At 43.0% G+C, this 12,303-nt stretch overlaps 1 protein-coding gene across 3 annotated transcripts; it reads left to right on the top strand.

Moving 5' to 3' along the window:
- The first annotated feature begins 4 nt into the window (after positions 1-4).
- On the top strand, positions 5-12,281 carry traf5 (Tnf receptor-associated factor 5). Of its 3 annotated transcripts, none has more exons than XM_082139731.1 (11): positions 6-169; positions 1,701-1,949; positions 2,075-2,132; positions 2,236-2,337; positions 2,439-2,603; positions 2,684-2,761; positions 5,522-5,596; positions 5,839-5,931; positions 6,178-6,297; positions 6,665-6,833; positions 11,047-12,281. In XM_082139731.1, the coding sequence occupies exons 2-11, from the start codon at positions 1,738-1,740 to the stop codon at positions 11,607-11,609; spliced, it is 1,635 nt and encodes a 544-aa protein (XP_081995857.1). In that variant the 5' UTR covers positions 6-169; positions 1,701-1,737; the 3' UTR covers positions 11,610-12,281. The 3 variants fall into 3 exon arrangements, with proteins under 3 accessions (XP_081995858.1, XP_081995857.1, XP_081995856.1); XM_082139730.1 differs by having other exon boundaries at positions 7-169; positions 1,732-1,949; XM_082139732.1 differs by lacking the exons at positions 2,439-2,603; positions 2,684-2,761 and having other exon boundaries at positions 5-169; positions 1,732-1,949.
- Positions 12,282-12,303: the final 22 nt, after the last annotated feature.

The following is a 12,303-nucleotide window of genomic DNA, read 5'->3' as shown; positions in this document are numbered from 1 at the left end:
TTCCTTTTAATCTCGTGGCAGCGCGCCCGAAATAAGAGTGACGTCCTCGGTGCATCGGCACTGAGCGCTGAGAGCCGAGTAACTGTCAAACAGTGTTTCTCAGGATTATATCCACTGAACGCTCAACCACACTAGTCAAAATGAGCTATTAAAGCCATCAACCCCCCAGGTATGTATTCCCATGCATTTTAAAATAAATACTGCGAATCATATTGCTGGTAGTGTAAAGCGAAAGTAAATGTTTCAATGTGAAATACATGGCTATAATTGCGTTATTGTTATTGTTGTGTTTACACGATAACCCACGCGAAGCCGGACTAATTCACTCGCTTTATTAAGGCATGTGAGAACAAATGCTTTTTACTTAAGTAAAAAAAATTCATAGTGTCATGTTCTTGCACTGGGGATTCCCCATATGTTTATCTCTCTCTCTCTCTCTCTCTCTCTCTCTCTCTCTCTCTCTCTCTCTCTCTCTCTCTCTCTCTCTCTCTCTCTATCTCTCCTCTCTCTCTCTCTTCACTCACTAACTCACTCACACACACACACTCTCTCTCTCTCTCTCTCTCTCACACACACACACACTCTCTCTCTCTCTCTCTCTCTCTCTCTCGCTCACACACACACACACACACACACTCTCTCTCTCTCTCTCTCTCTCTCTCTCTCAGGAACAGACTTCTCGTTGCTTTAAAAGCTGCATTATGTAAAAGTAGGAACGCTTTGAAAGTAATGAACGCTCAAAACACTTGGCTATAATAACTTCATCATCCTGTGTGAAGACTGCAATGATTTTAATCAGGTTATGTTATGTTTTGGGGTGGTGGTGACAAGATATGTGGAATAGATAAGTGTAGCACCGTCGCACTTCTAAGAAGCAACATAAGAAAAGTAAATGTAAGTCAAATTCAACGCTGTTAACTGTAACCCACATGCTTAATTATGTCCCAAGTTAACTAATTAGATTGCATTGCATAGTGCACATTTGTTCACTCATGATTTATTTGATCTAAAATGTAATTGTGTGACAAATAAATGGAACAATTTAAATGATAAATTCATAGCTTACGTAATGGCAAGAAAATGAACAGGATGGAAATATAAAGATTGCTCAGCGAGGGTAATTTACTCAAACAAGAGTGTAATGTTTGTGACTATGACTAACTAATAATAATAAAAATCCTTTGCTTTGAGAGCTAAACAGGAAACGGAACCGGCTTTAGTTCAAGTGATGTTATAAAAGACTATCAGGATGACTGTGTACATTTTGAATAAAACAATTATTATAGTATAATATTAATTTAGTATTATATTATCTCTGGTACCCGGTTAGATTTATATCTTTGTGGCCAGAAATATTTTAAATTGTGAATGTGAAAATATATTTATAGCCTACCATGTGTGTTTGAATACTTGATTCTGATTGGCTGGAAGGTGTGAAATAAAACCGGTTAGTGAACAGGTAGTTCCACGTCAATTTAATCAGCATTCTACTTTAATGCGCTGTTATAATTGAAACACACATACACACATATAATCCACGGCTAGCTGTTCTTTCATTTAATGCATGGCTAGCCATGGATTATCACTTACATATATTACTTATAAAGATCAACTTTAAAGTTGCTAATAACAAAAGAAACATTAAACAGAATTGTATTTAACAATTATAAATTATTTTAAGTTTTCTTCTGTTGTGTCAGACCTAACATTACCTTCTGGTAATGTCACCAGGTTTCCATGGCCACAGAGGAGAACGAGCTTCCCGGGTTCTCGAGCTCTGAGTCCATGAGGTCATGGGAGCTGGAATCCGTTCTGACCAATCGTACTCTGCGCTTCGTGTTGAGGTTAGAGCAACAGTTCGTGTGCCCGTCCTGCGGTGGGATCGTCCTGAACCCTCACCAGACGGGCTGTGGGCACATTTTCTGTGCTCAGTGCGTAAAGGCATACATGTAAGAAAAATTAATCAGTTATTATACAATTTGAAGTATATCAGCAAAGATAAACATGACTTTGAACCGACATTATTTTCAGCGTCTAAAATGATTTGGAAATGTGTAAACTTTCTTCTTTTCAGTGAAAATGGTGGAAGTTCGAAATGTCCTTTAGACAGCAGTCCTATAAAACCTGAGGAGGTGAGATAATAAACTTTTTAAAATAAGTATTTATCTGCACGTATCATGAGTGTGGCTTAATTTTCCATTATATTCCACTGAATAGCAATTCCAATCCTTGCAGGTTTTTCAGGACAACTGCTGTAAAAGGGAACTGCTAAACTTAGATGTCTACTGCACCAATGCCCCAGACTGTAAGCAGAGGGTTCCTTTATGTAACCTGCAGGTAAAGGGCAAAACGTGACGTAATTTGCTGTAAATTGATGATGGAAAAACTGTTTCCATCTTTCAGAGCTGAGTAATATCAGTACTACCTCTCCTTCTCAGGATCATCTAAAAGCTTGCCAGTATGAGCGCATTAGATGCTCCAACTCAGGGTGCACCGACACTGTGTTACGCAAAACCCTAATGGACCATCAGAAGAACGTCTGTTCCTTCCGCCTGGATTCCTGCCACTACTGCAGGCAGTCTTTTCCCGTATCCCAACTGCTGGTCAGAATGCTTCCGTGTCTCAGAAGTGCATAGTCATCTTAGGTGTGTTTGTTTCTAATCTTTCCTCTGAACTTTGCCAGGCCCATCAGAAGACTTCATGCCCGGAGGTTGAAGTCGCCTGTTCCAACAAGTGTCTGCAGATGATCAAGAGACACAAGGTGTGACTCAGTCAGACACTTTACTCCAGGAGAGCACCACTTTTAGAAAGTTCTTATTGTGATGAATGTGCACCTAGTGCCTTTCTCTTCAGATTAATATGGAGCTTCTAAGGGGACACAGTGATCTCATATTTTTTCCATCAACATGTTCCATTGTTGGCTTTAAATACGTATTTATCTGCACTTATCATGAGTGTAGCTTAAATTTATATTATATTCCACGGAATACCAGTTCCTAAAAAACCATTGCGTTCCCCTGAGAACCTTTGTGTTCCCTCATCAAACCATTGCATTCCCCTGAGAACCTTTGCGTTCCCTCGCCAAACCATTGCATTCCCCCGAGAATCTTTGTTCCCTCGCAAAACCATTGAGTTCCCCTGAGAACCTTTGTGTTCCCTCGCAAAACCATTGAGTTCCCCTGAGAATCTTTGTTCCCTCGCAAAACCATTGAGTTCCCCTAAGAACCTTTGCGTTCCCTCGCCAAACCATTGCATTCCCCCGAGAATCTTTGTGTTCCCTCGCAAAACCATTGAGTTCCCCTGAGAACCTTTGTGTTCCCTCGCCAAACCATTGCATTCCCCTGAGAAACGTTGCGTTCCCTCGCCAAACCATTGCATTCCCCCGAGAATCTTTGTGTTCCCTCGCAAAACCATTGAGTTCCCCCGAGAACCTTTGTGTTCCCTTGTCAAACCATTGCATTCCCCTGAGAACCTTTGCGTTCCCTCGCCAAACCATTGCATTCCCCCGAGAATCTTTGTGTTCCCTCGCAAAACCATTGAGTTACCCTGAGAACCTTTGTGTTCCCTCGCCAAACCATTGCATTCCCCTGAGAATCTTTGTGTTCCCTCGCCAAACCATTGAGTTCCCCTGAGAACCTTTGTGTTCCCACGCCAAACCATTGCATTCCCCCGAGAATCTTTGTGTTCCCTCGCAAAACCATTGAGTTACCCTGAGAACCTTTGTGTTCCCTCGCCAAACCATTGCATTCCCCTGAGAATCTTTGTGTTCCCTCGCCAAACCATTGAGTTCCCCTGAGAACCTTTGTGTTCCCTCGCCAAACCATTGCATTCCCCTGAGAACCTTTGTGTTCCCTCGCCAAACCATTGCGTTCCCCCGAGAACCTTTGCATTTGCTCGCCTAACATCTGTGTTCCCCCGAGAACCTTTGCATTTGCTCGCCAAACCATTGCATTCTCCTGAGAACCTTTGTGTTCCCTCGCCAAACCATTGCGTTCCCCCGAGAACCTTTGTGTTCCCTCGCCAAACCATTGCGTTCCCCCAAGAACCTTTGCATTTGCTCGCTTAACAATTGTGTTCCCCCGAGAACCTTTGTGTTCCCTCGCCAAACCATTGCATTCCCCTGAGAACCTTTGTGTTCCCTCGTCAAACCATTGCGTTCCTCCAAGAACCTTTGCATTTGCTCGCTTAACAATTGTGTTCCCCTGAGAACCTTTGTGTTCCCTCGCCAAACCATTGCGTTCCCCTGAGAACCTTTGTGTTCCCTCGCCAAACCATTGCGTTCCCCTGAGAACCTTTGTGTTCCCTCGCCAAACCATTGCGTTCCCCCGAGAACCTTTGCATTTGCTCGCTTAACAATTGCGTTCCCCCGAGAACCTTTGCGTTCCCTCGCTAAACTTTTGCGTTCCCCGAGAACCTTTGCGTTCCCTCGCTAAACTTTTGCGTTCCCCGAGAACCTTTGTGTTCCCTGGCCAAACCATTGCGTTCCCCTGAGAACCTTTGTGTTCCCTGGCCAAACCATTGCGTTCCCCTGAGAACCTTTGTGTTCCCTCGCCAAACCATTGCATTCCCCTGAGAATCTTTGTGTTCCCTCGCCAAACCATTGCGTTCCCCCGAGAACCTTTGCATTTGCTCGCCTAACAATTGTGTTCCCCCGAGAACCTTTGTGTTCCCTCACCAAACCTTTGCGTTCGTTCACTAAACCTTTGCGTTCTCCTAAGAACCATTGCGTTCCCTGAGAACCAGTGCTTAAAAAGTTTAGCTAATTTCTTGAACAATACGTGGACAGACTCATGAGGGTTTAAACTTTTATTTTAAAGTCGCGATGAATGAACAGTTTGCATAGAAACACATTGATGTATTCTCCTGTGTTGGCGTGGGTTTATAGATTATGTTATCAATCTGGTGAAATGGCACACATTGCGTTCCCATTTGAACGTCATAGGCAACCCAAACTCTCAGCATATGCTGAAATAGCATTTGTTAAACGAGCTGCTGCTGTTCTGATAAGATGTCAGGCCACTTCTTCTTTTCATCCCCCCACCGCAGGTGTGATAAATATAAACCATCACGGTGTTTAATAGTGTTTTGTGCGTGCTCCCTTAACATGGCTTCTCACCTACCGGCTAGCGAACCGGAAGTCTAACACATTAAAAGGAAGTACCTCATCATATTTACTTCCACGTTGAAAAATAAGGTGGATAGAGCCGACTTACCTCTGTTCCACAACAGTTTTCCCAGCATGCCTCCTCCACCACAACTCCTCAGTCTCAGTTATTCCTATACCAGCCAGAGGGGAGTTCTCTGGGTTCGGGCCAAATGCAGATCTCAGAGCCCTTTCCTCGGATAGCACACCCGGATAGTGCATATTTTATACTATATCTGATTATATTTAAATGTGAACTCGTGAATGTTATTTTCCTCCCAACTCATATTTTTCCATTACCATGTCCCCTTAGGGGCTCTGTTAAAAGCTGATTATCAGACTTAATTTGCTCATTGCTGCTTTTTGATCCCATTGCAGCTGCAGGCACATGCTGATGAGTGTCCTGAAGTGGAGACGGACTGCATTTATAAAAACTATGGCTGCACAGTCAGAGTAAGAACACATTCAAATTCAACACTGAAACAAGTGAAAGAGTCTTTTTATCAGTTTTGTCCTATTTAATGAACTAGGCTGGATTTCTCATAAGCATTGTGAGCTAAGTTGATTGTAGAGACCATTGGTGGCAGTGGTTTTACGATCTACTTAGGCTTACGATGCTATTGGTAAATGCTGTCCTGGTCGTTAAATACATAGGCTTTGCAGATCTCAGCCTTTGAACTCTGTCTTTCATCCAGGATAAAAGAGGGAAAGTGCAAATTCATGAAAACACAGAGTTCAGTTCTCATGTTCGGCTTGTCCTGGAAAGTAACACCAAACTTGAGAAACAGGTATGAAATGTTTTTGCATGTCAGTGCAAAATACAAAATGAAACAGAGTAATTCTGGTTTATGAAACATTATCTCTAAGTACATCCCATCAAATGTTATAATAAAAGGGATATAGAAACAAAATGTGTGTTCTTTGCAATTTCATTACTTAAGAGATGCTGAAATTACTTACTTCATGTTTGTCTCTTGTAGCTTATTGCTTAATTACAAATCTTCAATGTAATATAAAAATGGTCCTGGTTGTAGGTGGAACAGTTGCAGCAGGATATGATCGTCCAACAGGGGGCGCTGAAGGACAAAAGTCTTGTGGTCAGCAGTCTGGACAGGGATGTCACCATGTGTGACAGCACACTTACTACCTTACAGGTAAAGAAACCCTGAGTTCAGTCAAGCTACTAAGTGCAAAACCAATGATTGTCCTGTAATTTTAGAATCCATAAAATTCAATGCCAAGTTAAAGGAACAGCTCACCGACCCCACCCCCCAAGGTGACCTGTTATCTGAACATATAGCAACAATAATTTTGTGTAAATTATGATTGTTATTTAGGAAGTCAAGTAATCACCATTCTTTATACATTAACTCATGATTGCCAGTACTGTATTTGGTCATAGTGGTGATTAAGAGCTCGACTAGCTTCAATATTTAAATTCACATGCTGAACATGCGTACCTGTGGAGGATATTATGGTATGTGGTCAGAGTGTGCTGTATGATCTGTGTTTGTGTGGCAGAGGTCTGTGGAGGAGCAGAGGGTGCGGATCTGCAGTGTGCAGCGTGAACTGCGGGATTTGCGGGGCGTTCTGGGGTCTGAGTTAAGCGAAGAGATCCCGAGCCTGCGGGCATCACTGGACTCGCTCAGACAGCAGGTGGCCGTCACTGAAAGCCTCAGGGAACATTTAGGTAAGTCGAGTCTGATTGGCCACATGAATGTTGACACTGTTTACTTGGAGAGAGCTACTGAACAAGATGGGTGAAACTTGAAACGCACTCTTCTACGTTTGTGAATGCAAAGGTTTTTGGCTTCACAAGTTCAGTTTTACACATTGTGTACAAAACGCATGACCTTTAGGTGGGTCAAAGAGATGGGATTTGACTAAGAGATTGTGTAGGCTCCCGAACATCACTAAGAAGGCTGTTCCTGACTCTAAATTGCCCATAGGTGTGATGCTAGAACAGGCTCCAACAACCCCATATTGTGACATAGGACAAGCAGTTTGGAAAATGGATACGTGTTGTGTTTTCAGTCTTATTGCAAGGAGAGATATAGTGGGCATTAGAGTAAACCAGGGCTGGCTAACCCAGCTCATAGAGGACTACCTTCCTGCAGACTTTAGTTCCAACATGCCTGGCTGTTGTTTTCAAGTAATACTGAACACTTTTTTGTTTGATTAGGGTTGGAAGTAAATTCTGCAGGTTGGTAGCACAAATGGTCCTCGATAGCCAGCTTTACCTTTAGGCCAAAGGTCAGCTCATGTAGTTTTTACTGGTTTAGACATTTGAAGGCTACTATGTTGCCCTTTTGAGGTTTGCTGTTGTCTCAGTCAGGGGAAGACAATCCGGCGCTCTGGGCAAAATAGGAATATGCCACTCCCTACATTAAAATTTTGAAGATAAAAAAGGGCAATTTATCACATATTGACCCCTCCTGTTGACTTAAGACACGTGTAATGAATTAATACAGTTGACTCAACATTTAAAAGACGACATTTCTTGCTTTGGCTGCTGCGAATTCTTCAATTATCTTGGAGTAATCCAATTTGCGACAGATTTTGTGCTCAATTGAAATTTCGGCTAATCCATTCAAATGATCTTGTGACACTTGCTATGTTTACATGCACACCTTTTGTTTCAATCGGACTGAATTCATTCTGATTGATAAATCTGAACATGGTGTTTACGTCAACGCTAAATAAAGTGATCGTGTTGATGTGCGCGTTTATATGTCACAAGCTTCAAATCGGAATCGATTTTTTGACATGCACCACTGCACAAATATACAGTTTCCCGCTCTTTGAGCATGGTAACTATTCTCCTACATTGGTTCTTTATTTATTTTAAACAGCAGACTTAATATCCGTATCTGGTCATAATTTGGAGACTATGGGCCCTATCTTGCACCCAGCGCAATTGACTTTGTACACCGATGCATGTATCATTCCTATTTTGCACCCGCGCACAGCAGGCTTTTCCCTCGGCAGACGTGCGTCGTTAAATTAGGGAATGAACTTGCGCTCCCGGGGGCGGTTCAGCGAAAAGAGGAGGCGTGTTCCGGCGCAAACGTTCCCTGGTGCTATTTTGCAGGTTTAGAAAACAATTCCGCCAATGACCAGGAAAAACCTAGTCTAAAGTCAGTGGCGCGTTATTCAGATGCTATTTTAAGGGCGCATGCTTGGCCATAAAGTAGCGTGTGCACAACGCGCATACACTTTGCTTCTTCTCATCTAAACAGACGCAGCAGTTCTAATTTTTGCAAACCATACATAATTACAAGGAAAAAATATTCCACACGAGGGAAATCATTGTTGAGTCCATGAAGTTGTGAAAAAATAGGCATAAATCTAGCTTACACATTTACCCAAATTATCATACGCCTGTTTAACCGAAGCTAATTTGGGTGTGTTTCTCCATCCCCAATGTCACTTCTCTGTGTTTACGGCCCTGACGAGAACGTCGGTCTCCTCGGCTGTGAACCGCTCCTGGCGTGCGTCTGGCAAATCCGCCGTTTTAATAGAAATCCGCCATGGAACAAGCGTGCCTGCTCTTAAAGGGAATGTGAGATGACGCTGTGATTGGTTTATTTCACGTTACGCCCAAACCACACCTATGAATAATGAAGCTACTTCAGACCAACCCATTTTAGATTTGCGTCGGGCGCAAGAGTAATTTATCCCGCCGTTATAATAGCAACAGCGCCCGAGACCCGCCCACAAAGTTACTTCCGTTTCGCGTTTGATACTTGCGTTTCAGATCGTCAAAATAGGGCCCAATGAGAATATGAACCGTTGTGCCGTGCTGCTTATATTGATCAAGTTTGAAATGCTCGTGCTCGTCATGGTGCGGCGCCCTCTAGTGTCTGGTGCCCTGTGCAATTGCCCAGTTTGCCCAGCGCTTCCGCCAGCCCTGGTCGCAGTAATGCAAGAACTTTTAAAGGTGTCCAGATCTGTTCCTTGAGCCCTCCTAACTGCAAAGTTTAGCTCCAACCCTAATTAAACCCGATCAAGGACTTCAGGAGTACTAGAAACCTCCAGATAGGTCTGTTGGAACAGTTTGGAGTTAAATTCTGCAAGAAAGTGGCCCTCCAGGACCAGGACTGGGCACCCCTGGTTAAAGCTAAATTGTTATTTTTCAGTGAAATGTAAAATTAAGCACACAGTCAGTTTCCATACCATGATAGTAAATTGTGACCAATAAAAGTAGTCCAGAAGAAAAAAATCCTTGTAACTAAATTCCATGATTTCTAAAGCTGTATAATAACTGACCTGAAATATTAGCCTGAAAATCTTCCCCTCAATCAAAGCTCTGAAATCTCATTCATGTCTGTCAGATTCAAAATAGCATGTTGATGCGTCAGGCCAGGTTGGGTGTTGATGTCACTGATGTCATTTGATTACGAGACCAAAGCGTTTGAATTCGAATGTCCTTTTTGGAGATTGACAGATGTGGTTACCAAGAACTGTGGGAAAAGAGGAGTGAGAAGATTGTTCAAAATTTCTACTTTTGTGTTCAGTGAATAATAACATTTTGTGTGGCCCTGACACACCAAACCACCATCAAAGAACCAGTGGTTTTGAAAGCTGACTCGTGTTGCCTCATGTCACCTGAGTCTGGACCACAAGTTTGCGCTTGAACCCAGCAAAAACTACATTCAATGTCCAACTAAACCTGCGTGAGAGGAAATAACTCTCCAAACCAGTCTGTATTCGTCCATCAAAAAGGGAAACTGGAAAAGCTAGGACTTATATATTGTAAACAAATATTGTTCACACCAATCTTGCTCACCACAGGTGGATTGGTTGAAAATAATCACAGATGATATGAAGATGAAAAATATGCGTGCCCTCATGACTTCCATATTGACTTGCTTTTGCACTGGTTCACTACGCCAAACAGCTAATCAGAATGATCTTAATTGGCCGAAAAGACACTATTGGGTGTCTAACTAGTGTTAACGGTGCAGAACACATCACAAAAACTAAACCCTTAACGACAGCTGTCCAACAGCCAACCGTTGGCTTGGTGTGTCACAGCCTACAGATTCAGAACAATAAATTACAGAGTTTGTTTCTAGTCTTTAGCCCTATTCGGACTGGATTAGTTTAACAAGGGTAGACTGAGTAATACAGTTTTACCACAGGACGTCTGTAATATTAATGGCCAATTCGCACGGGATAAGAAATCTCAATAAAACTAGCAGAAGTGGGAGAGGTAACTCAGTTTACACACCGCTGTCACCTTCCTGTCATTATGTGTGCATTACTTTGCTTACTGATATCATGTGCGCAAACAACCTATATTTATATATACAAATAAAACAGTTAGGTCCAGTCAAACGATGTATTCATTAAATTCAGACTGGATTATGTTGGTAATAGGCTAACATTTAGCTAATGCTAAAAGAAGTTTCAACAAGTGCTTTCGATCTTCTTTTTGATCTGAACGGTGTGGAAAGCACTTGAGTTTTGCCACAGACTCGTCCCAGCGTCTAGAACGCAACTGAATGCTTCTTCAAGCACCTCCATACTAAATAAAAACGCAGAAAACTACTTTTAAACATGAAATGATGGAATATTTACGTACATATTTACAGCGGGTCTATTCGCATGGGATTAGCATTACCTGAGGTAATTTTTCCAGACCTTTTTCCAGAAGGTAAAAGTCGCCTTAATCTTTACTGACATTGTCCGTGATGATCACTGAGATGGCACGTTCGAACAGGACTGAAATCACTGAGAAGCTCTGGTAATAATTACATTACCCCATCTCTCCATGTTCAACTAATCCCGTCCGAATAGGGCTATAGATTTATTACCAGCCTCACACAATACAGTAATATCCAGATGTATCCTCTTTATAGAGCTGTAACAGGAGCTGTGTATGTGTTTGTGTCCCTCAGGTGCGTTAGAGCAGACGTGTCAACGTCATACACGTTTGTTAGACATCCACGTGGAACAGCTGCAGTGTAACGAGCAGCGTGTCCGCCAGCTCGAGTCCACCTCCTTTGATGGGAAGCTCATCTGGAAAGTGCGTGACTACTGGCACCGGAAAGAAGCTGGCATCGTCCTCAACTCGACCCCCTTCTACACCAGTCGTAGCGGCTACAAGCTTAGCCTGCGGGCTTACCTTGGTGGGGACAACTCAGGGAGAGGCACTCACATGTCGCTCTATGTCACGATAATGCGCGGAGACTTCGACTCCCTCTTACCATGGCCGTTTCGTCAGAACACAACGTTAACATTGCTGGATCAAAGCGGCACTAGGAACCACTTGAGCAGTACTTTCATCCCTGATTCCAGCGATAGCTTTAGTCGGCCAACATCTGATGCTAATGTGGCCGCAGGATTCCCACGATTCATATCCCACGGTGATCTGGAGGTCCCTCGGAACGCCACGTATGTGAGAGACGACACACTGTTCATCAAAGTAAAAGTGGACACGACTGGATTAGAGGACTTGTAGCGCTCCCAAAACAGTGTCCTGGAGTCACTATAGCAGGATTCCTCAAGTCCTGCCCCGCTGAGTTCAGCTCAAACCCGGATAAAACTCACTTACCTAAAACTCTGAAGAGCGTGTTCAGGTGTGTTTAACTGCGTTTCCACCGCAGGAACTTCCCCCAGGGACTAGGGACTTTGTGGTGGGACTCACAGGTGTGTTGAACCAGGGTCGAAATTAAGTTCCGCGTAAAAAATTCCCCCTCAGAAAGTCCCTGCTCACGAGGTAGCACTATTTCAAAGTTCAGCAACTTTCGAGAGTGGGACTTGGGCGCTGAACATGCTGATTGGTTGAGTTCACGCAGCATTTTGATTGGTTGCTATTCGAATCAAAACAAGGGAGTTTTGAAACAAAATACGACTGGGATGAGCAGTCGCACGCAATCCTAAGTCACCAGACTAATTTGCCTAATCTTCACGGTACTTTAGAAATGTCGCTTTTGATCTAAACTCTGCAGGACAGTGGCCCTCCAGGACCGGATTTGAGGAATCCCTTATTGTGTCACATAATATTCGGGTGAAGACATTTGTTGTAGTAACACTGGTCATGTTTACATGCACGGATTTGAATCAGTCTGAATCATTTCAAATCAACTGAAGGTTCTGAATGTACTGCTCATATGTGCCATATTTATAGAAATATCAGTTGAATGAATGAAATT

The sequence above is a fragment of the Leuciscus leuciscus genome (assembly GCF_965113295.1).
Source record: "Leuciscus leuciscus genome assembly, chromosome: 15".
NCBI lineage: Eukaryota > Metazoa > Chordata > Actinopteri > Cypriniformes > Leuciscidae > Leuciscus > Leuciscus leuciscus.
Note: the sequence above shows the minus strand (reverse complement) of the source record. Positions and strands in the feature narration are given on the sequence as shown.

Coding starts and splice junctions, on each gene's coding strand:
- traf5 (XM_082139731.1), top strand. CDS start 1,738: ATGGCCACAGAGGAGAACGAGCTTCCCGGGTTCTCGAGCTCTGAGTCC. Junction 2,133..2,235: donor GTCCTATAAAACCTGAGGAG/GTGAGATAATAA, acceptor CAATCCTTGCAG/GTTTTTCAGGACAACTGCTG. Junction 5,597..5,838: donor ACTATGGCTGCACAGTCAGA/GTAAGAACACAT, acceptor TCTTTCATCCAG/GATAAAAGAGGGAAAGTGCA.